Here is a 23,692-nt window from a genome sequence, read left to right on the forward strand (position 1 = left end):
AGGCTACACAGAGAAACCCTGTCTTGAAAAAACAAGCAAGCAAGCAAGCAAACAAACAAAAAGAATTAGTATATGGAGGCTGGAGTGTAGCTTAGTTGGTAGAGTAGCTTGCCTACCATGCAACAGGCCCTGGGTCCTATCCCTGGCATCATATAAACCAGGCATGATGACACAAGTTTGTAATCCCATTATTTAGAGGGGAAGACAGAAGACTAATGAGCTCAGAGACATCCTCTGCTCCATAGAGAGTTCTCTGTCTCAAAGGGAAAAAAAAGAGTAGGAAGTAGAACCAGACATGGTAGTACACGCCTACAGGCCCAGCACAGACAGCAGAAGCAAGATCAAGACTTAAAGGCCAGCTACTTGAGACCCTATCAAAAAACAAACAAAACAAAAACAGCAACAAAACAAAATAGCAACAACAACAAAACACTTTTAAAAACTTTAAAATTTGCAAATATTTTTGGATGGATTCACTTCGCTCTCAGAACCCTTTCGCTGGAAGTCAAACTTATGCCATCTCTTTAGGCGCAGGCTGGCCTCTCGGGTTTGAATTGTCATGGCAGGTCTCTTCCCTTCCATGTGAGCCTAGCTTCTGAATGTCTTGTTTTCATGATGTCGCTTTCTGCAGACAGACCTTAGTTTGAGGATTTGTCTATCAATCACTGTGGGAAAGAACTGGGAGAGGGGACGCCAGAGGGATTCTAAAAATAGCAATAGGGCTTGCCTCTTAAACCATCTTCCTGCCTTATTAAGAGGGTTTGGGAGACCATCCTTGGACAGTTGCTGCCTAATTTTTTTTTCTTTCTAGGCACATCCCTTCTGATTACCTGGGGGTGAAATTCTTTCTTCTCTCTGGGAAGAACTTGGGTGTTTTGACAGCGATCCTTAGGGTAGCTTTGTTTCAAGCAGGTTATTTCTATCCTGTAATATCCTGCAGGATTTAACAGCTCCTGTCCTACACAAACTTGGATAGTTTCTCATTCAATAGCTATACAGAAATCTCTGATCCTTTTCACAAAAGAAAGATACGGGTCACATGCATCTTACAGAATAAACCCAGTAATTTTTTAAACCCCTTGATAGGGATTGGAAATGGGGGTATCTTTCAGGAAAGGCCTGATCCATTCAAAAGGCTAAGACACTGAAAGCAACAGCCTGCAGACTGGGGTACAAGGATGATTTGAAAGACAACAAAACTGCTCCCCAGGGGCTCACAACCAGAATTCTCACTATGTGCCTCTCTCCCCTCTTACTCCCTTCTCTCCCTCAACTTCATTGCCTTCTAATCTGAAAATTTCTTCGTCTTTGTCGGATCATTCTACACAGTAAAACAAAGCAGGTTAGATTGTTTTTCCCTCTAGGAAGAATTCAGCACACATATACACACGCATACCACACACATACATATATAAACACGAACGCACATATATACATATACATGCATGCACACATACACACACAATGGAAAAAGAAAAAACTGTAAAGAGGGCCTTCTGAATATATGGAAAGAGTACCACAGACAGAGCTCTGGGCCACAGCAAGGAAGCCCCCAGGACTCAGGCGAGCCTGTGCTGATTGGAGAGAGTGGGCAAGTGTTTGGGGTGCTGCTGCAAGCAGAAAGCCTGGAGCGCTGGGTGTGTGTGTCCCAAGGACACAGGACCCCGTTACCCCTGAGAATTCAGACTCTTACTTACCCTCTGTGTTTTTCCATTACAGTCTTGCTATGTTGCACAGGCTGGCTCTTGACTTCTGGTTTTTTGTTTGTTTGTTTGTTTTGTTTTGTTTTTGCCTTAGAGTCTTGGCAAAGATGGGGTTACAGGTACACTCCTGTATCCAGCTTTGGTAATTTTTTGTTAGATGCTAAACACTGATCTTCTTACATTGGGTATTCCTACATTAAAAAAGAAAGAATCCTAGGACTAAGACTGTGGCTCAGTGGTAGAGTGCTTGCTTGCTCATGACTCCTGACTCCCTAGATTCAACTCCTGGTTCTGTCAAAGCAAACAAACAAATGACAAAACAAACACGAACTTTTGAGATGGGTTAGTGGTAAAGGTGCTTGCCACCAAGTTTAAGGGCATACGTTTTAATTCCTGGGACCCATGTAGCAGAAAGAGAGAACAGACTCCTAAAGTTGTCCTCTGACCTCCACACATGTGCTATGGTGTGTACATACTCTCTCTGCACACACACATAAACAAACAAAATGGCCGGGCCGTGGTGGCACACGCCTTTAATCCCAGCACTTAGGAGGCAGAGGCAGGAAGATCTCTGTGAGTTCGAGGCCAACCTGGTCTACAAGAGCTCCAGGACAGACTCCAAAAGCTATAGAGAAACCCTGTCTCGAAAAACCGAAAGAAAGAGAGAGAGAGAGAGAAAGAGAGAGAGAGAGAGAGAGAGAGAGAGAGAGAGAGAGAGAGAGAGAAAGAAAGAAAGAAAGAAAGAAAGAAAGAAAAGAAAGAAAGAACTGCTGAAAACAAATGGCTCAGGCACGGTGGCTAAGCAGGAGAGGGCACCAGCTCTTACCCTTCAGTTCCCAGAACCCACATGACAATTCCCCACAATCTGTAACTCCAGGTCCAGGGAATCTGCCTAACCTGCCACCCTCTTCTGGCCTCTGCAGGCCCTGCACTCACATGGTGCACAGAGCAGGGAGATGGCCTAGTCAGTAAATGTCTTCTTGATACCCGGAAAGATGAGTTTTCGGTGAGGAACTCCTAGATCAGGTTGGCCCGGGGCCGGGTCTGTAGGGATTGCCCTGATAGAGGTGTGAAGAACCTTGTGGAATGTGGGCAGCAGAATTTCCTGACCCGGGCCAAGGACTACGCGAGAGTAAAGGAGCTAAGCACAACATGAGGCAGGCAAGAAAGGATGAGTTCATCGTCCCTTTGCTCTTGACCATGGATGCGGTGTGCCCAGCTGCTTCAATGCCTACCTTGTCTTCCCTGGGATAATGGACCTTAACCTGGAGTTGTAAGGCGAATGAACTCTTTTCCCCCTCCACAACCTCTTGCCTGTGTGTGTGTGTGTGTGTGTGTGTGTGTGTATACCACTTGCATGTAGATGCTGGAAGGGACCAGAAGAGAGTGTCACATCTCCTGGTCCTGGAGTTACAGTCAGCTTTATGGATGATGGGAACTGAACCCAAGCCTTCTGCAAGAGCAGCAAGGGTTCTCAGTGGTGAGCTGTCTCTCCAGACCCTAGAAGGCGCTCTGAATCTTCTTTTTTCTGCTGTGCAGGGTTTCCCCAACTATAACTCTCCTGTGTAAAGTTGCCAGGTTAAAACAACAACGGAAAAAAGGACAGACAGTTAAATATGAATTTCAAAGAGGTAATGAATAGATTTCAGCATAAATATGTCCCGACTGATGAATGAGGTCTATTTACACGTGAAAAGAAAATGTTTGTTTTGGGGATCAGTTTTATCCGAGTGGTCTGTATTCTGTCTGGACTGCCAGGCCCATCCCAGCCCTTCTCCGTTAAGTATGTTAGGACTCGAGTGTAGTGGCGGACACTTAGAGAGGACCTTCTTTATTCTGTAATCCAGGTCAGGGAAGGAAATGTGAAGGCTCTGTGGGAAGCCACTGCCTGCCGGGTGGTGCTATTTGTCCCTTTTTGATAATGACCCTTTTAGCTGAACAGAAGTCCACTGCGACAGCCTTCACACTAAAATGTGTCACATCTGGAGGCTTTTCTCCCCCCTTTCTCACAGATTTGCAATTTTCATGTTGTCTCTTTGTAAACAGGTTCTCTGGGTCTAGTCTACTAACTGTCTGCCTTGAGTCTAGGTTCGTCCTTCTTTTCTGAGGAAACTCTTCATGGGGAATGCCGGTAACCAACATTGACTCCTGGAGATGTAAAGCCTCATAATGTCAAAAGTAGTACAAAGGACGGGAACCAAGTTTCAGCCCTCTCCTTTAGAAAGCAGAGGAAAACCGGGGGCTGAGCAATGACAGATGGGCGCATCGCCACTGTTGTTTCTCCTGCCTTCGCAGATTTAGAGGCCATTAAGCGATGCCTGGAAAAACAGATTTCAGACTGGGTTTTCTGAGCTCCGCCGACAAAGGCTATTGTTGAAGGGAGGTGAACCGTAGATGTGGAATATTCTGTGTAAAATGTTAGCAGCCAAAAGGATTTTAAAAAACTTTAAAAACTTGTCCACAGCTCTCATTTGATTCTGAATGTAAGTGAAAAGCAGTGTCATTGATAGCCAATCAGCCATCCCCAAAGTGGTTTAATATACGATTGTTTTTCAAGTGGGCTTTCTGGTGAGTGAGATGTCTCTGAGTTGGCGCTCAGAGACAGCCATCTTCTAAGACACCATTCAGTCTGGTTTGATTTGGTTTGTGTTTTTTGTTTTTCGAGACAGTGTTTCTTTGTGTAGCTTTGGAATCTATCCTGGAACTCACTCCGCAGACCAGGCTGTCCTTGAACTCAAAGAGAGATCCGCCTGCCTCTGCCTCCCAAGCGCTGGGATTAAAGGCTAAAGGCGTGTGCCACCACTGCCTGGCAACCCCATTCCTTCTTGCTCAGCTTTAATATAATTTCTTCAACTGTAGCAAGCTGCTCTTCTATAACTTCTAAGAAAAAGAGCGACCTTAAGAGCTATGCTACTTTCAGGAAGGGTGGCTGTTTTTGAGACAGGTGACACACATTGCAGATTTCTGTTCTCTGTGTCCGTAAAGGAATTCTTTACAGCTGGGCATGGCGGGACACAACTGCCTTCTTAGAACTTGAGAGGTTGGAACCTGGTTTGTGTTACGTGAGACACCGCCTTAAACAAAACAAACAAAACAAATCATTTATATGTCATTTATAGAGCTGGCACTTGGGGTATAGAGCATTTGGGCATACCGCCAGTACAGAAATAAGCGGAACTCTGTTAGTACCATATGCGGGCTGTCTCCTTGGGAGAACACTCAGAACCCCATTTAGTTGTCAGTTCAGTATGCTACGTCTTCGGAGTCGCCAGAGTATAGAAACCTTGCAAGGGGCTGTTGGGAATCTTCAGCCCCGTGGGTAAATCGGAAAGTAGGTGTCTTTGGGGCAGTCCAAAGAAGAGTTCTCAGATCTCAGTCACAGAGCCTCAGAAACATTGCAGCGCTGGGTGACAAACACCTCTGCTCTCAGGGTCACCGATAAGTCCCGTCGCCTTCCATTCGTTCTGACTTAGTTCTACACGGTGGCAGTGGAGATGGTGGCTTGGTCCTGTTAGGACTAGCTGCTGCCATCAATGATCTCATTGCTTCGATAACTAAACTGTTAACCAACTTCAGGGTCCCTCTAATAGTTCGTTTTCAGCAGGGAGAAGAGGAAAAAGGGTCACATGGAAGGGTCTGCCTCAGAGCAGCTCTGCCCACTTCCTTCCTGCCCTTCAAATTATATCTTCTTCCCAGGCCTGGGAAAAAGAGCTCTAAAGATCCAGGTTAAAAATACTTCCTAGGTAATTTAGCAAGACCACAGGCTAAATTACTCCTCTGAGGAGAAAAGCAAATAGCCCCACTGCCTCTGGAAATTGCCAGGAAAATCAGCCCCAGAGGCTCACTAGCCAAGGCCTAGGTCTCCGGGGACTGTGCGTGTTTGCCTCTGCTGCCCTTTCACGACTCAGTCCCACCCTTATTCGGTTTCATCTGGGAATACCCTCTTTACCCTCATCCCCCATTTTCTCTTTGCCGTGTTTGCCTGTTCAGAGGGTTATGTGTTGCTCATCATAATGACAGACTCAGACAGAAACCTTTAAGGGATGAAATCCACTAGTCACTGTTTTCTACTTTGCCTACATCACATCCTGTATATATACATGTATATATATGAGCAAGTTAGAAATACGCTTAAGCTATTGGCCAAACGGTATTACAAATAATCTGGTTTCTGAGTGATTATTTCAGGTCTGGGAAGCTGGGAATGAACGAGTGGCCTGAGTTCAGTTCCCAGCACCCACATGGAGTCTCAGCACTGCCTGTCACTCACACTCTTAAGGGTGTGGCTATAAGTGAGCATAGATCCTATTGAAAGATGGCGCTCTCATCTCTTTTCAAAGGTGGCATCTCTCTAAGGTACCACTTCCCAAGTGCCAATGCATGAGAGACGAGGGGTCAACATGAATTTTGTGAGGGGACACAGATATCTAGTCTAGAGCAGTGAGGATGGGTAGAACAGCTTTTAGTCCAAGAACCCTCTAAGGAAAACTTGAACGCACCTGGCGAACACCGAACGAAACTGAATCAGATGTCCTGGGTGAGAAGAAACAGTGTGGGGCCAGTGATTGACAGGCCAGTGGCAGCTCTCGGCTCAGTGGTTCAGAACCTAAGGAGCATAAAGCCTGGAGTTCCATCTTCAGTGCTGAAAGAAAAATTAAAAAACAGGAAAAAGTGGAGACAAATTGGCATAGATATAATACACACAGCTCTACATATATGCCCAGAATATATGAGTATTGTAACGTTTTTAAAAATTGTTTATTTCCATCTCTCTGTATGTGCTTGAGTGAGTTCATGTGCACCATGCACGTACAGTGCTTGGGGAGGCCAGAAGAATGTTTCAGATCCCCTGGGACTGGAGTTGCAGGGGACTCGATGTGGGTGCTGGGAATTGAACCTGGGTCCTTTGCAAGAGCAGCCAGTGCTCTTAATGACTGTCATTTCTCAAGTCCCAACTGTAACATTTTATTTTCTTAATAAATTTATTTGTTTTATATTCCAGACATAGTTTGCCCTCCCTCCTCTCCTCCAAGTCCCTCCCTCTTCACCCTTCCTCTGTTCCCACCCCCCAATCCACTCCCCTCCTCCATTTCTTCCATTAGGAAAGGGAAGGTCTCCCATAAGTGTCAACAAGATATGTCATATCAAGATGAAGTAAGACCATCCCATGTATTAAGGCTGTGCAAGGACCAAGTATGAGAAATAGGGTCCCAAAAGCCAGTAGAAGAGTTGGAGACAGGCCCTGTTCCCACTGTTAGGAGTCCCATAAGAGGAGCAAGTTACACAACTGTACCATATATGTAGAGAGCCTAGGTCAGTGCCATGCAGGCTCCCTGGCCGACCATTCAGCTCTGTGAGCCCTTATGAGCCCAGGTTAGTTCATTCTGTGGGTTTTCTTGTGGTGTCCTTAATCACTCTGGCTCCTACAATCCTTTCTCCCCCTCTTATGGAATATTTTAAAATAAAGGTGCTCAACTAACAATTTGAAATGGGATTACTATAAATAGAATGATTCCATAAATAAACCATCTCTAAGATTAAAAAAAAAAAACTATATCTTTTGTTGTTGTTGTTGATACGAGGTCTCTCTATGCAACACTAGCTGGCCTGGAATTCGCTATGTAGACCTATGTGACCAGACTGATGTATCGGCACACACACACACACACACACACACGAGAGAGAGAGAGAGAGAGAGAGACACAGAGAGAGAGAGAGAGAGAGAGAGAGAGAGAGAGAGAGAGCGAGCGCTGAACTGATTCTCATGTTCCTTCACTAAGTGAGTCTGCACCAAGAGGTGGTCCCCTGGACAGGAAGTAGGTTTCCACAGACACCAAAGCAGCCTGTGCCTGGACTGTGGACATCCCAGCTTCAGGACTGTGCGAACTGCCTACGTGTGAGCGCTACTCTGGAAGCTCAGACTTTGCACAGCCTCCCTTGCGGACCTACACATCTTTCCCTTTGGTTTTTATTTTAGCAATGTATGCTAAGTGGAATTTGTTTTATATACAACATAGCACTCTAATTTTCCTCTGCTGAGCCAGGACACCAGACTAGCAAAAATAAATAATCACTCGGGCCCTGAAAGTACCCCTCCCTGGGAGACTCACTTGTGTGTGCAGGACAATCTGCTCTTAATCCAGTTTTCTTTTGTGTGATTTCCTTATGAAGCTTAAAACATCAGAAAAGAACTTCACATAGGTTGGCTTAACTCTACCTCATCCTTTAAAAACTTTATGTTGACATATTTTAAGGTGCATCATATATGTTTGAGGTTGCAAGCCATCATGTGGATGCTGGAAACTGAGCCCTGGTCCTCCACAAGAGTGGTAAGCGCTCTTAACCACAGAGGTATCCCTCAAATCCTCTACTTCCTTCTTTGAGCAGATGTGGTAATAGCTTTCTCTTTGCTTCTCCCTTTACTCCCTGTGTTGCGATGAAAGAGCGTGATTGTTCGGTCGCTGGTTTCTGGAGCACTTTATAGTCTAGGGAGGCGAAGGCACAGCTGAAAACAACCTAAGAGCCTGTAGTCTCTTCCACTTTTGATTTCATACTCAGCTGAGCTGTAGATTTTTGTTCTGTTTTGGGTTTGAGACAGGGTCTCTCCACGAAGCCCTGGCTGTCTGGAACTCACAACTTGTACCAGGACAGCCTTGAACTCTCAAGAGGTCTACCAGGTTCAGCTGTCTTAGTGCTGGGATTAAAGGTGTGTGCCACTACACCTGACCTGTAGAATTTGGTTATCAATTCAAGATATTTAATTTTCTGTCAGAGCTTTTACAGTCATAACATCTCAATCAAACTTAGTTATCTCGCTGGGCAGTGGTGGTGCGCGCCTTTAATCCCAGCACTCGGGGAGGCAGAGGCAGGCAGATCTCTGTGAGTTTGAGGCCAGCCTGGTCTACAGAGTGAGTTCCAGGACAGCCACCACCAAAAGCTACACAAAGAAACCCTGCCTCAAAAAAAAAAAAAAAAAAAAAAAAAAAAAAAAAGAAAGAAAGAAAAGAAAAGAAAAGAAAAAGAAAAAGAAAAAAGAAACAAAAATTAAAATAAGAAACTACTTGAATCCTTCCAGGGAAGAGGCATAGAGAATCACTCATCTCCTTAACCCTTTTCAAGGTAATCCCTACCCATCCTCAGATGTCTGCCTAAGAAAGCCTTCTTGCTAGGTTTGGTGGTGTGCCCTTTTAATTCCGGCATTTGAAGGCAGAAACGGGGGAATAGATCTACCTAACAGTACCAGGGAAGCTAGGGTGACACAGAGAGGCAGATAAACAGAACCACAGACAAACAAACAAACAAACAAACAAACGAGAGGCTCTACTTCCCCCACGTTCTCACCAACAAAGCCTAACTAGCAACTGCTAACTGTGATGGTTCGAATGAGAAGTGCCTCCCATCGTCTTGGGCATAATGGTGCCAATATAACTTCTGATGGCTAAGTTAGACACTTTGAAGTAGAGGTGTGGGACCTCAGGTGTCCTTCCCTTGTAAAGGACAGGGATGATGGTCCCAGTCTTGTGCAGATCTTGGGTAGGTAATTAAAGAGACTGTGTATTCAAAACTGTAGTGTCCACATCCTGCCTAGAAGACGACACTCCACATGTCCCTTCCTTCTTGCTCTCATGGTCTTCCCATCCCTTCTTCCTTGATGCTTCCTGAGCCTTGGAGGGGCTGTGTAGATGTCCCATTTAGATCTGAGCATCCAATGGTCACTTATTATTACTAGTGGGCACATCTTAACCACAGGTCAGGTTTCTAGCACACAGAATCTAGCACTAGGGACACAGAAGTCTTTTCTCCCAGCCATCTGCATAGCACCTTCTGGTTCTATGAGAAGTGAGCCCTCAGGGGGAGAGTTTCCTGGTTAGTCTGAGGTTGGGTTCTCCGTGCTGTGCGTGTGTCTAAAGTGATGGAGTTTTCAAACAATAGGGCCTTACTGTCTGTTGTGGTAGGCAGACAAGGGCAGTAACTGTACTGTTTTGTGCTCCTCTGGGGCCTCCTTGACCTATAACAGGTAGGGAGGTCACCTATGCCCCGAACTCAGATTTTTCATTTACTAACACATGTCTTCTGGGAGCAGCATTGAAACAAATGTCGTTTCCCCAAAAAGATAGTGAAATAAAGAGAATAGGAATTGAGGGTGCAGTTCAACAGCAGGACTTTTGCCCAACATGTGGAATGCCTCAACTGACCCTCCATCACCACATAAAGAAAAGAAAATAATAATATAAAATCTTTGGAGGGAGACGGGTTGTCCATTTGTTCATGAAACATACCCTATATTAGCTTGAAGGAGGGGTGGTTCATGCTTATCATGGCGGTCACTTGTGAGTCTGAGGCAGGAGGAGGATTAAAATTATTTCAAAGCAAAGATGGAGAAGTGGATATGAGCTATCATCGATAACCAAGAAGCTGTCTCTGATGGACTCTGCTTGCAAAGGAAAAATTAGTTTTCGCCAATGAATTCTCATTGGGTATATAAAACAAACTTAAGTCGGGCGGTGGTGGCACACGCCTTTAGTCCTAACACCGAAAGGCAGAGGCAGGCGGATCTCTGTGAGTTCGAGGCCAGTCTAGTCTACAAGAGCTAGTTCCAGGACAGGTTCCAAAGCTACAGAGAAACCCTGTCTCGAAAAAAAAAAAACATAAATAAACAAATAAACAAACCACACTTAAAGGTAGACCCCATGCCCTGCAGTAGATGGCCAACACAAAATAAACTCGATAGTATTTTTGTGAACCTTTGGTTTCCTATGGCTTTGTTTGAGCAGCTCTCATCTTACTGATATTTTGCTGATAGGTGGGTTTCCAATTTCGTGTTTTTGTGGGTTTTGTTTTTGTGTGTGTGCCTGTGAATATGTGTGTGCTTCTTGTGCTTTTTCTTTGCTGTTTACTTTATTTTTGATTTGTTTGACTTTTTTTTTATATGCCTCTTTCTAAACACACACACACACACACCCATACAGAGGATGGGGAATGATAGGTAGAGAGGTAGGGAGGACCTAGAAGGAGCTAAAGGAGAAGAAACCATGATCGGATTGTACTGTTTGAAAAGTAATTTACTTTCAATTAAAATAAAATAAAGTTTCAAGGCTAACCTGGGCTATATACTGAGTTCAAGGCAGCCTCAGGCTTGACAACTTCAGAAGACACTATTTCAAAATCATAACGACATAATGACAATAACAATAAAAGTCTAGAGAAAGACCAATAATAGACCAATTGCCTAGCATGAATAAGACATTTGGTTCAATCCCCAACAAAATTTGTGCACAAGTGCACACATACACACACACATACACACACCCCTAGATATATAGGTAGACAGATTATATATATTATATATATGTGTGTGTGTGTGTGTATGTATATATACACATGCATACATACATAGAGAGAGCTATAGATATATAGAGATGTAGAGATATATGGCTTCCCATTGTCTCCCTTACCCCCCAAGCCTGTCAACTTGGGCTGAGGAAGTGAAATTTAAAAGTTCATTAGCGTAGGAGGTGGGGGAATTTAATCATAACTGTGCACTTTCTTCAGATGATTAAACAATGAGTGTTTATGAAACCAAGAAAAATTTTTTTTCCTCAGAGTTTTCTTTTCAAAGACGGCTCTGCACTCTCTGGCTCGTTTTTAAAGGGCCCCATAGGGTGCTGATTTTTATGCTCACACGTTGCCAGATCGTTTGGCAGAGCGAGACTGAAGCAAGCTCTCTTAAAACTGTAGCTGTGTAGCCCAATTCTCTGGGCCGATCCGGCCAGATGTTTGCCTTAGGGTAGCCCGTGTAACCAGAGTGATCCCTTTACTACTTCCCAACCCCGAGGACTGCTGGGAGGTGAAAGCCTTGAGGAAGGAGCTGTCGTGGAGATCAGAGTTCAATCCCTGGAACCCACTTAAAGGGTAGAGGAGGGGATATGGGGGAGAGGCAAGAACTAGAGAGCTTTCAAAAAAGTGGAATATATATATATATATATATATATATATATATATATATATATCACACTCCCTTCTTCCTATAGTCCAGGGATCTTTGGGAGAAGACACGCCCAGTGTGGGGGTGATAGAGTCCGGGGTGCCGAAACAAGGGAACAATGTCTTCTGGACATAGGAACTCACCTTAGTTGTGACAGTGTGCTCAAGACCTGTACAAGCCTAAGAAGGACCAAATTCCAGTATAGAAAGAGGAACGGGCATGAACTGCCACTCCTAAGCCAGAAGCTATTGGCTGCTGATACCCGCTGGGAGAAGGAAGAGACAATTGTCTCTCAGAGCGTTGCCTTTGGGAAGTCAACTGTGCTTCAGTGAAAGGGCCGCACTTCCAGGAAAACTCAGGCACTAGAAACTGGTCTTCACAGTTCTGTTCTTGTTTTGACTTTCCCAGGACTTTTACAAAAGAACCCAGGGCCTCAAGTTTGCTAGGCAAGTACTGTCCTGTTGAGCCAAACCCTCGGCTGGAAAGCAATTGTTTTCAAACACCAGTGTCTGTGGTCCAGGCCCCACCTCCCGTTTATCTCTGTAGGTCCAAGGTGGGGCCAAAATTGCTTTATTATCTGGGCGAGGCCTTTGCTGCTGAAGAACTAGCATGAAGGCTGTCACAGACCCAAGTGCTTCACAGCAGAAAGCTTTAAAAACTCGGGGGCAGGACCATCTTTAGTGAGGGCTTATTTCTCCACAGTTCACGGTCTTCCCAGACATCTTATCACCTGACTGCACTTAAACCTTAAGATTGGAAGTTGGATAGCGGGGAAAGAGAGATCCCCTACACACAGCTAGGAAGGAAATAAGCTGGTGCAACCACTTCAAAAAGCACGCCGGAGGTTCTCAAGATTGTAAATACAGCTAGCTATATGTACCAGCTGTATCTCTTCTGCGTGTGTATATGAAGGACTCTATGTCAGCACATGGCAGACACATGGCCACGTCTATGTGTTTGGCTACACTATTCTCTATAGCTAATACTACATCCCAGCACAAAAGAAGCTGAGGCAGGGGCATCATGAATCAAGGAGAGTAGGAAGACAGCCTCGACTATGAGAGACCTGTCTTGAAACAAAAACCGGGTAAGGAGGTAGAAGCCATTTTGGTGGGAGATGGGGATGAACTGTGAGATGGCCCAGCAGACACGAGAACTGCCTATGTAACCCTGAAAGCTGGGGTCCAATCCCTGAAACCCATAGAGAAGAGAGAGGACACCCAAAAGTTGTCCTTTGACATCTGCAGATTTATTTATTTATTTATAACTCTTCTCTGTCTCTCTCTCTCTCTGTCTCTCTCTCTCTGTCTCTCTCTCTGTCTCTCTCTGTCTCTCTCTCTCACACACACACATATACACACAGGCAAAATTGGGATGCTAAGATGGCTTCTCAGGTGCTTGCTGCCAAGCCTGATGACCTGTGTTTGATTTAAGGACCCGTGGAGGGGAAAAGAGAACCGTCTCCCGCTAGTTGTCCTCTGGTCTCCCCAGGTACCCTAGGGTACGCATGTACTTACACATGTACACACAAATACACAAATAAATACATTTGAAAATAAGCACGATGTGTGACCGGTCTAGACGTGGTACATAGACACAAGGCCATTCAGATTTAAAGGCAGATGAAATTATCTCGCTGACAAGAAAACAGAACTGGAGCTCACGATGTTAAATGCAAGGTGTGCCAATGTGTGCATGTGTAGGTCATGAAGATGGCAGGTGGATTATGGGAAGGCAGAAAAAGATCTACAGGGAATAGGGAAGCAAGAAGGGAGCAGGCAATGGAATATGTGTGTCGTAAAATTACGGGGGGGGGACTATTTAGGAAGAAGAAAGGTACTGGGGTTGGGGGAGGAACTAGAGGAGGGCAGTGGAGAGGGTCGGGTAAGAACAAGTCAGGATCTAGTTGGATGAAAGTGTCACAGTGGAGAGTGTGTATACTGATCAAAACTTAAAACAAAAATCAGAATCTAATGATGGGTAGCGACTCTGGCTTGTGACTTCTAGGGAGGTGGAGGCAGAAGGATCCAAAGTTCAAGGTCGTCCTCTGTTGCTTAGAGAGTTCAAAACCATCCTAAGCTAAAGAACAGACAGAAGGAAAACAACCAAGCAAACACACACAACAAAACTTTGGTTTCTAGGGAGATGGAAAGTTAAACTCCGGACCTCTGACCACACAAGTATTGCTTTGAGAGACAGGAGATGGTGAGAGCTTTAAAAGCAGATAAACAGAGGGAGTCACAAGGCTCTGCACTCCGAGAGCGTGTGTGTGTGTGTGTGTGTGTGTGTGTGTGTGAGAGAGAGAGAGAGAGAGAGAGAGAGAGAGAGAGAGAGAGAAATGAGAGGAGAAAATGTTCAGAGAGAGAAGACTGATTTTGAGAAATGACATCCGGGCTACTGGTGAGACTTCCACAAGGGAAGTGCCGGCATCTAACTTGGCTGTTCAGGGTGTGGAGATGAACACACACCCGCTCTCCTGCAGCCCTCGGGCCTTTCCACACCCACCAGTCACAAGCTTCCCTTGTCCGTCTTGGTCTGTACAGCAGTCTATGGTTCCTCTCTCATGACTCAGGTCATGGGGGAAGTGGAAAGCTTCAAGCGCCCTTAAATAGAAGGCTCTTTTTTTTTCTTGCTTTCTTGTATCTACCCTTAGGGAAAATTTTCATTCCAGTGAAAATTATTTTATTTGGCAGACTGTTTAATCTGCCCTTTGATTCCATCTTCCAGTCAGGCTTCTTATTAAGTGTCGCTGCATTTTACAGGGTACGGCAACCGTGAGATGTCTCTGTGACTGCCTGGCTATGTCGTCTATTCCCCCCCCCCCCACCAAACTGTTTTTACTCCTCTCACCTACATTCACCAGCTTCCGTTTTTCACTGTCCTTGTTAGAAAAAAAGCGCTGGGCAGGGGGTGGCACACAGAGGCAGATCTCTGTGAGTTCAAGGCCAGCCTGCTCTGTGAGTTCCAGAACAGCAGAACTGTTGCACAGAAAAACCCTATCTCTGGGTGGAGGGGAGGAATACTCCTGAAAATCTTATAAAGTATTCAGAGCTTGAGTTTTCAACCCATGGAGTGAACACTGCACTCTGATTGTGAGTTATTTTCTTTAAGACTCTCCGGAAGCCCGGCTCAATAGTGAATATCAGTAGATCTGGGATCCCAGGACTCACAGATGAAGGAGGAATGAAACATTCAGGGATAATCTTAGCTATATATAGGGAGACTCCCATCTCAAACAACAACAACAACAGCGACAAAACACACACACAAATAATGTCATCTGCTCAGACACGAAATGTTGCCAACTTAGTCCATGGGGATGGGGCTTCTGTGAGAAGCCAAGGAGAAGGGATCTGGAATTAGCAACATCTGACACGCTGATGTGAACTCAAATCTGAGGAAACTTAAGTTTAAGCCTGGGGATGTGGCTTTATCCGTAAAGGACTTGCCTTCCAGGAAGACAAAAATCACAGGTCACTTTCTATTCTTTCTGTTTCACTTTGGTGGGGTTTCTTTCTCTCTCTCTCTTTCTTTTCTTTTCTTTTCTTTTCTTTTCTTTTCTTTTCTTTCTTTCTTTCTTTCTTTCTTTCTTTCTTTCTTTCTTTCTTTTTTTGGTTTTTCGAGACAGGGTTTCTCTGTAGCTTTGGAGCCTGTCCTGGAACTAGCTCTTGTAGTTCAGGCTAGCCTTGAACTCACCTGGATTACAGGTATGCGCTGCCACCACCCTGCTCCACTTTGGGGTTTCTTACCCTAGTCACCTATCACATAGTCACAGATAATGGCTTTGTCCCTTGTTGACTTTTTATTTTTGTTTTTATGAGGCAGAGTCCCTCTTGTCTACAAGCTGGCCTCTGTCCATTATAGCAGAGGCTGACCTTGAACTCCTGATCTTTCTGTCTCCACCTCCCAAGGGTGGAATTACAGGCGTGAGCACCCCTCTCACTCCAGTTTTTCTGTGCATATGAGCACACACGTACCATGTTGGACCTGTGGAGACCAGAGGACAGTTTTTGGAACTGTCAAGGGCTGTTTGTTAGGCATTGGAGGGGGAAAAGTGAATCACACGTGGTGGTGGGGGGGGGTGGGGAGGTAAAAAATAAAAACAGGCCTCACAGATCCTAGAGACAACAGGTATGGTGGTCCTCGACTTTACCCTCAGCTCTCGGGTGGCAGAAGCAGGTGGCACTCTATGGAGGGTTCTGGTCTACTTAGGGAGTTCTTGGTCAGCTAAGAACAGCATAGTGAGACTCTGTCTCAAAACAAAACAAATAAAAACAAAAGACCCCAGATAGGATCCTAGCTCCACCTACCTCTGTCTGAGTGCTGGGAATAAAGTCCAGGGCCACCGTACCTGTGGTCTCTTGGATCTATGAGATCTTTTTTTATTATTTAGTCCCAGGCATGTGATTCACGTTTTCCTTCAAGGCCTAAGAATCAGCCCTCGACAGAGGATGTAAGCACAGAGATCCAGCACAAATGATGGGAATTTAACTCAGAAGTAGGGTACTTGAATGGCATGCCCAAGGCTGTGGGTTCAGTCTCTCTCTTAATAACTGATTTTTAAAAACATTTTATTTAATTTTATTTTATGTGCATTGGTGTTTTGTCTGCATTCATGTCTACGTGAGGGTCTTAGATTTCCTGGGACTGTATTACAGACAGTTGTGAACTGTTATGTCGGTGCTAGGAATTGAACCTGGGTCCTTTGGAACAGCAATCAGTGAAATGGATTAATAAAAATGCTGCAGATTCCCAAGTAGCTGCTGTGGCAGAAACGCTGCAGGTCTCTGAGCAGCAGCAGGCAGTGGGCCATGTGGTGGCAGGCAGGGGGCAGCGGGTCCTGAGAGCAGCCAGTCCTAGGCAGGGCACACAAGACCACACCACAGGTCTCTCAAGGTGGCTGGTCCCAGGAGACAAGCCACGAGGCAGAGGCAGAGGCAGAGGCAGAGGCAGAGGCAGAGGCAGAGGCAGGCAAGAAACACACAGATAGGCATGCCATGCAAGGTGAGGTTGCATATTTATTTAGTGGGTTATGGAGGGGGGAGGGAAAAGGGGAGAAAAGGAGAGAGAGAGAAAGAGAGAAAGAGAAAGAAGTCACCTCTTCAAGAGGGAGATGGAAAAGGAAGAGACTCAGACTGCAAGCAGGAAGTAAGATTTGCCTGCCTCAGTGGATGGGGGGAGGGAGTGGGTGTGGCTTGTCTCAAAGAGACAGAACAGATCATCACAATCAGTATTCTTTATTTTTTTTTTATTTTTTTGTTTTTATTTTTGTTTTTTTTTGAGACAGGGTTTCTCTGTATCTTTGGAGCCTCTCCTGGAACTTGCTTTGTAGACCAGGCTGACCTCGAACTCACAGAGATCTGCCTGCCTCTGCCTCCTGAGGGCTGGGATTAAAGGCGTGTGCTGCCACAACCCAGTGGATTTGGTATTTTTCTAGCATCTGGTAATATTTACACAGAGATAATGAAATATTTGGGGGAATAGGACACAAGTTGAAATACAAAATTCCTTTATGTTCTGTATACATTTTGTACATATAGTTTAAAGTCAATTTATTGATTTTTTTTTTTCTTCTTTGAAGACTTAACTGTCCTGAACTTGCTCTGGGGACTGGGTTGGCCTCAAACACAAAGATCTGCCTTCCTCTTCTTCCAGAGTACTGAGCTTAAAGGTGTGTACCATCACGATCCGACTCACAATTTTTTTAAAAAATTGTGTTCATGAAAACCAGGGATGTGGCTCAGTTGTAGTGTTTAGCACCTAGCATGCAGGAAGCCCTGGGTTGGATCCCCAGTCCTCCAAAAACTGGATATAATATTGCACATATGTGAACCAAGCACTCAGGAGGTAGAGACCAGTTCAGAGGTTCGAAAGTCATCCTTAGTTATGTTTTGAGTTACGAGGCCATCCTGGACAACACAGGACCGGCTCAGAACAAAAACAAAAACAACACAGAGGAGATAAGAAAGGACCACACTCATTAAACGGTTTGTGTACTGTGAATCTCCACAAAGTAAAACTGCGGCTGTCTCCTTCCCTCAAGTAGATACCCTGTCATAATGAGCAATTTATATGCTATAAAAAAGATCAATCTTTTCTTACCTTTGTTAACAGTAAAAGACACGGCACAGCAGCACTAAGCTCAGCACTAAGGAGGGTGGTGGCCTCACCAGAACATGGATCCGCATCAGCACCACCACGTTCAGTCCCCAAAGTTGGTGTCTTACTTTATCCAGCAATGGGGATTGAAGGCAGGGTCTTGCACGTACGCTGGGCAAGCACTGTGCCACTAAGCATTGTAACGCTGTTTTGAACAAGGGATACAATAAGAAGGTCCCTTTACTTTCTTTCTGTATTAGGGATGGAATCCAGACCCTTTCATGTTAGCCATATACTCTAAGGGGTTTCTCCCAATTCATTTTCTTCCTTCTCGCCATCCCTTCCCTCCTTTCCCTTCCTTTTGTCTTTTTCTTTCTGAAACAAGGTTTCGCTGGGCGGTGGTGGTGCACACCATTAATCCTAGCACTTGGGAGGCAGAAGCAGGCAGATCTCTGTGAGTTCGAGGCCAGCCTGGTCTACAAGAGCTAGTTCCAGGACAAGCTCCAAAGCTCCAGAGAAACCCTGGCTCGAAAAACAAAAACAAACAACCAAAAACCATTTGAAAACTCTCAGTCCTTTGGATTCTGGCTAGTTTTCCCTAGTTATCCCTATAGGGAAAGTGTTTCCTGAGTTATGAAGCACCCCTGCTAACCTGATGTTTGTGCTGTTTGCCAACTAAACACAACAAAAACCCAGGTTGATTTCTTGCATTCATTTTGGCAGAAATTCTGTGATTTTAATGCCTTGGCTGTTTTTCAGGGTCTCACACATCCTGGGACTGGCCAAAACACACTACTTAGTTGAGGATGACCTTGAATTTCTGACCTCCAGGTCTTGACTACCTCAGTCCTGGGATTTCAGACACTTGCCACTATTCCTGGTTCACTCAGTACTGGGAATCTGACCCAGGCATCCTAGGTAAACATTCTACCAATTGAGGCTTATATCTAAGTCTCCTGCCTCAGAATAGAACTACAGGTAAACTTTCCTTGGCTTCCTGAACTGACTTCTTTGTTTTGGGACAAGGACTCAACTCTGCAGCTTTGGCTGGCCTGGTGCTTAACTGTGTAGACCAGTCTGGCTTTGAACTCAGTGATCTGCCTGCCTCTGCCTCCAAAAAGCTGGGAGATTCAACGTGTGTAACTACTATGTTTGGTCCTTGAACTGATTTTCAGGTTTTCAGGTGAGGTCCTGCTGGTGTTGGGGAAAGCAGAAAAGGAAGTGGAGAACCAGGGATTGGGAGATGTCTCGGTTCAAATCTTAGTATTTTGTTGGCTTCGTTATTTTTGTTTTGTTGAGGAATCTGTTCATACTCTGAATCACTCACTAGGAGACAAACTGGAGCTCAGGTACCACAGAAGCAGGCAGTCTCATTCTCTTCATCCCCAACCCGAATTGGAATGACTGTTACCAAAGGGAAAGGACCAATCAGGCAGGAAGAGCATTTGTTAGGAGAGAGAGTTCAAAGACTGCCATTGGTTCTTCTGGAATAGTTAGACAGGCCTCACTGCTCCAGCGAAAACCCTGCTATTCCACTTGTTCTAGGACAACCCTATCTGACAGATCAAGAAAAATAAAGTCATATTTTCAATTCACTTTATTTTCAAAGAAAATCAATTCTTTTCACAAGCTGGTGCTTCTTAATATTATCTTTAGAGGGCTGATTCCCTATGTACGGCTACTTAAGTATTATGTACTAGTAGAAAATAATGTACAAGTTACTTTTTCAAATCAAATCAAGCTTTAATTTAAGCAAACAACCTGCTAAGTAACCCATCATTCCATTGCTTTTCCTCTACATCAGCTAGCTTCATTTAAATTTTTTTTTTTTTGTAAAGTGGTATGTATTCCAATTGATGACCAACTAAACTCCAGACATTTATTTCATCTGGTAGAGTTCTCCTCCTGCCTTCCTGGACTTCATCTTTTTTTTTCTTTCTTTCCCCTCTCCTACTGAGTTAACCCTGTTTCAGGCCTAATAGTTTTAGCAGAATCATGCCTTCCTTCATTCCAGACTATTTCCAAATGTCTTTGCAAGGTGAGTTTCAAGTAAATCTGGGTGTCTACGCTCAACATCCTTAACAAGTTTCAAGTTTTATCTTCTGTTTGTATAAACTGCAGCACAACTCTTAAGTGCTGATATGATTTGAACTAGCAAATTCTAAAAAAAAAAAAACCCAAAAAACAAAAAACACTTTGGTTGTGTGTACACCATGCACAATGCATTTCTTTTGTTTTTTAAGTTTTCAAAGCCTTCCTTTTCATTTTTCTTTTGAGACTACGTTGTATCTCTCCTGAAATAGCGGCCACTACGGCCTTACTAACCTGCTTTAATGAAACGTTTACAGTCACGTCCCCACCGTTCCGCAGACGGGGATGCAATGGGTTCCCGGGAGTCTGCCAGCTTTCCTGGGGTTCACCGACCAGGTAGCTCTTGGGAGCTGGGCCCTCCATCCCTGCACGCACCAGAGCCTCACACTCCGCCACCGCACGCTCCTCCCACCAAAGCTGCCGCCGCACAGATGGGAGCCAGAACCAGATGTAAACATGGAGTACGCAGGGCACAGGACTGGTGCTGCGGGGACCGAAGCCCGTTCGGGGACTCCGATCCCACCGCTATGGGAAAGCAAATCTACGAACCCGGACCGACAGCGAACTCCAAGGGGCGGAGCCTAGGGCCGGAGGGTCCGAGCTGGCCCGTGCCGGGGGCGGAGCCAGCGAGGGGGCGGGGCTTTCACACGCGCCTCCCTGGCTTCTTCCTCCGCCCCCCAAGGCTCCGGCGTCTCAGGCTGCCACTCGGGGGTTTATTTGTTTACAAGCAGATTACGTCAGCTCCTCCCTCTCTTCCCGGCCTCTGGGCCCGCCCCCCGGCGGCCCTTCTTCCCGCCCCCTCCGCCTCCGAACCTGCCTACGTCACAATGGTGCGATCTCCGGATAGGCTGACGACTGCCGTCACGCTCCGGGTACGCCACTTCCTTTCCGCAGCGCTATAAAATGAGCTGCACGGCGGCGGCAGCTCTTCGCCCCTCGGAGCTGGAAATGCAACTTTTGGGATCTTCGGAGGCTACCGAGCTGGAGGCGGAGGCGGCTGGGGAGGTCCGAGCGATGTGACCAGGCCGCCATCGCTCGTCTCGCTCTCCGTCTCTCTCCTGCCGCCGCCTGGCTTGAAAATAACTTTTTTACTCTAAAAGAAAGAAAAAAAAATCCCCTAGAACCAGTAGCCGTCCGCGCCTCGCGCCCTCGTTTCCCCCCTCGGCCGTCGGGTCTGAGCGGGAGCCCGGGGTGGCCGCTCCGCCGTCGGGGCCGCGCCGCCGAGCCCCGGCCGCCCCGGGCCACCCCCGTCCGCCGCCCCCATGCATCCCTTCTACACTCGGGCCGCCACCATGATAGGCGAGATCGCCGCCGCGGTGTCCTTCATCTCCAAGTTCCTCCGCACCAAGGGGCTCACGAGCGAGCGACAGCTGCAGACCTTCAGCCAGAGCCTGCAGGAGCTGCTGGCAGGTGAGCGGGGCGCGGGGCCCGTCGCGGGCCGCCACTAACGGGCGCGTCCCGGTCGTGGCTTGGGGGGGCTGGGCGGCGGGGTGCCGCGACACGCACAACAAAGGATCCGGAGCGGGGAGACGCAGAACTGCGCCCCGACGGCTACCGGCCGGTTGCGGGGGACAAAAGAGCCGGGGTCCGGCGTCACGTCGGTCCTCCCCTCCAGGTCTCCGCAACCGTTACTGGGGTCGCCGTCTGGACCCCTTTGGTGGCTTGTTGCTTCCTTGCCCCGGAGCCGGCCCCGGGCCGACGTGCCATGTCTCCTCACCTCCTGTGCTTCTTGCTTATTAATCATCGGATTTGTCATCGGTACAGTTACACCCCAGCCTAGATCTTGGTTTAGTATTTCTTGTTTTTATTCCCTTCGGGGTTAACAGTTAACTGTGGCGTTGTCCCCCTCCCCCCCAAAAAAGCCATAAAGTCTATTGTGTGCCACCCTATTGGGGCGGAGAAAGTAAACAGGTTCCCGCCCGGGTCTTCTGTGCCTTCCAGCTAGCCGGCCAGCCCGGGCTGCTCTCGGGATTCCTGTTTTGGCAGCTCAACTGGTCAGGACCCGGACAGTGTTTCCTACACTGTTAATTCGGAAACCCTGTCTGCTCTTTCTCCATCCTGTCTCGAGACAGCGAATGCAATCCTGGACATTTGTAAAAAGTTGGTAGTTTTAGCTTTTGCTGCTCCAAGACTAGCGGGAGGAGGAAAGTCCCGTACATAACTACCGATCTAAGCTTTGTTTCTCTGTCGTTTCCTTCCACAGAACACTACAAACATCACTGGTTCCCAGAAAAACCGTGCAAGGGATCAGGTTACCGTTGTATTCGCATCAACCACAAGATGGATCCTCTGATTGGACAGGCAGCCCAGCGGATTGGACTGAGCAGTCAAGAGTTGTTCAGGCTTCTCCCAAGTGAACTCACACTCTGGGTTGACCCCTACGAAGTGTCCTACCGGATTGGAGAGGATGGCTCCATCTGTGTGCTGTACGAAGCCTCACCAGCAGGAGGTAGCACTCCAAACAACAGCTCCAACGTGCAAATGGTAGACAGCAGAATCAGCTGTAAGGAGGAACTTCTCTTGGGCAGAACAAGCCCTTCCAAAAACTACAATATGATGACTGTATCAGGTTAAGATATAGTCTATGGATGGATCATCTTATAATGGATGGATAAATTTGATTTTTTGCTTTGGGTGGGCTCCTCTTGGGGATGGATTATGGAATTTAAACCATGTCACAGCTGTGAAGATCTGGCACAAGATAGAGTGGTAATAATTTTTTTGTTTTTTTGTTTTTTAAGGGACAGTGCCATAGTTTGGACAGTACCTTTCAGTGATTTCAGTAGCCTGTGAGTCTAAGGAAGGATCACTTTATTTGCTAGGGAGTGAAGTCACAGGGTGGTTTCAGTCTCTCCCAGACCTTTATACCCAGTTTGTCACATCAATCCCTCTAAGGAAAATCTGTATTTCGAAGAACCTTCCCCTCCAGTCGATCTCGCAGGGGAATTTTGCACTATTACACTTGAAAGTTATCAGTAACTTTTTTGGCAGCTCAATAGGAAAGCTCAGTGCTTTGAGCATGGTAGTACTGGAAATTTTACACGGAGACTTTTACCTAGCACTTAACATGTATAAATAAATGTACATAAGGACAAACTAGTGCGCATGACCCGGGGAAAATGGTCAGACCTTGTATTGTGTTTTTGGCTTTGACAGTAGCAAGTGACCAGAATCTGCCGTGGCAACAGGCTTTTAAAAGACCCTTAAAAAAAAAAAGACACTGTCTCAACTGTGGTTGTTAGCACCAGCCAGCTCTCTGTGCATTTGCTAGCTTGTAGTTTTCTAAGACTGACTAAACTTCTTATTTTTAGAAAGTGGAGGTCTGGTTTGTAACTTTTCCTTGTACTTAATTGGGTAAAAGTCTTTTTTTCCACAAACCACCATATATTTTGTGAACTTTGTTAGTCATCTTTTATTTGGTAAATTATGAACTGGTGTAAATTTGTACAGTTCATGTATATTGATTGTGGCAAAGTTGTACAGATTTCTATATTTTGGATGAGAAATTTTTCTTCTCTCTATAATAAATTGTTTCTTATCTTGGCATTTTAATCAATCTCTTGTCATGATTACAGAGGTTCAGCTAAAATTAAAATATTTTTCTCAGAGGTCTTAGGTTTGTAAGCTGTGTGACTGTCACTTGCACACTGGTCACACAAAAAAACACCTTGGGTGAGGAGCGAGGGTGACGATGTGTTCACTTAGGTGTCAGAAGAAACAGGAATAAGGCTTTTATTTTTTTCTTTAAAACTCAAGTTAAAAACATGGACACATTCACAAGCTAATGATCTCATGAAGTGAGGATGAGAGTCAA

The 23,692-nt window shown here is 45.8% G+C and overlaps 1 protein-coding gene and 1 long non-coding RNA gene across 2 annotated transcripts in view; one reads left to right on the top strand and one right to left on the bottom strand.

The window, feature by feature from the left end:
• Positions 1–20,391, bottom strand: part of LOC130866185 (uncharacterized) — a 34,322-nt gene extending 13,931 nt beyond the window's left edge. Inside the window, exons 1-2 of the long non-coding RNA XR_009056330.1 lie at positions 20,113–20,391; positions 6,203–6,345 (exon numbers count right to left, since the gene is read on the bottom strand). This is a non-coding gene — a long non-coding RNA (uncharacterized LOC130866185). The remainder of the gene's footprint in view (positions 1–6,202; positions 6,346–20,112) is intronic.
• A 426-nt stretch (positions 20,392–20,817) lies between these two features.
• Positions 20,818–23,424, top strand: Btg1 (BTG anti-proliferation factor 1). Its single transcript, XM_057757835.1, has 2 exons — positions 20,818–21,288; positions 22,082–23,424. Exons 1-2 carry the CDS (start codon positions 21,141–21,143, stop codon positions 22,450–22,452), a joined length of 519 nt encoding a protein of 172 aa, XP_057613818.1. The 5' UTR covers positions 20,818–21,140; the 3' UTR covers positions 22,453–23,424.
• The last annotated feature ends 268 nt before the right edge of the window (positions 23,425–23,692 follow it).

Source organism: Chionomys nivalis, chromosome 25 (genome assembly GCF_950005125.1).
Source record: "Chionomys nivalis chromosome 25, mChiNiv1.1, whole genome shotgun sequence".
NCBI lineage: Eukaryota > Metazoa > Chordata > Mammalia > Rodentia > Cricetidae > Chionomys > Chionomys nivalis.

Coding starts and splice junctions, on each gene's coding strand:
- Btg1 (XM_057757835.1), top strand. CDS start 21,141: ATGCATCCCTTCTACACTCGGGCCGCCACCATGATAGGCGAGATCGCC. Junction 21,289..22,081: donor CCTGCAGGAGCTGCTGGCAG/GTGAGCGGGGCG, acceptor TTCCTTCCACAG/AACACTACAAACATCACTGG.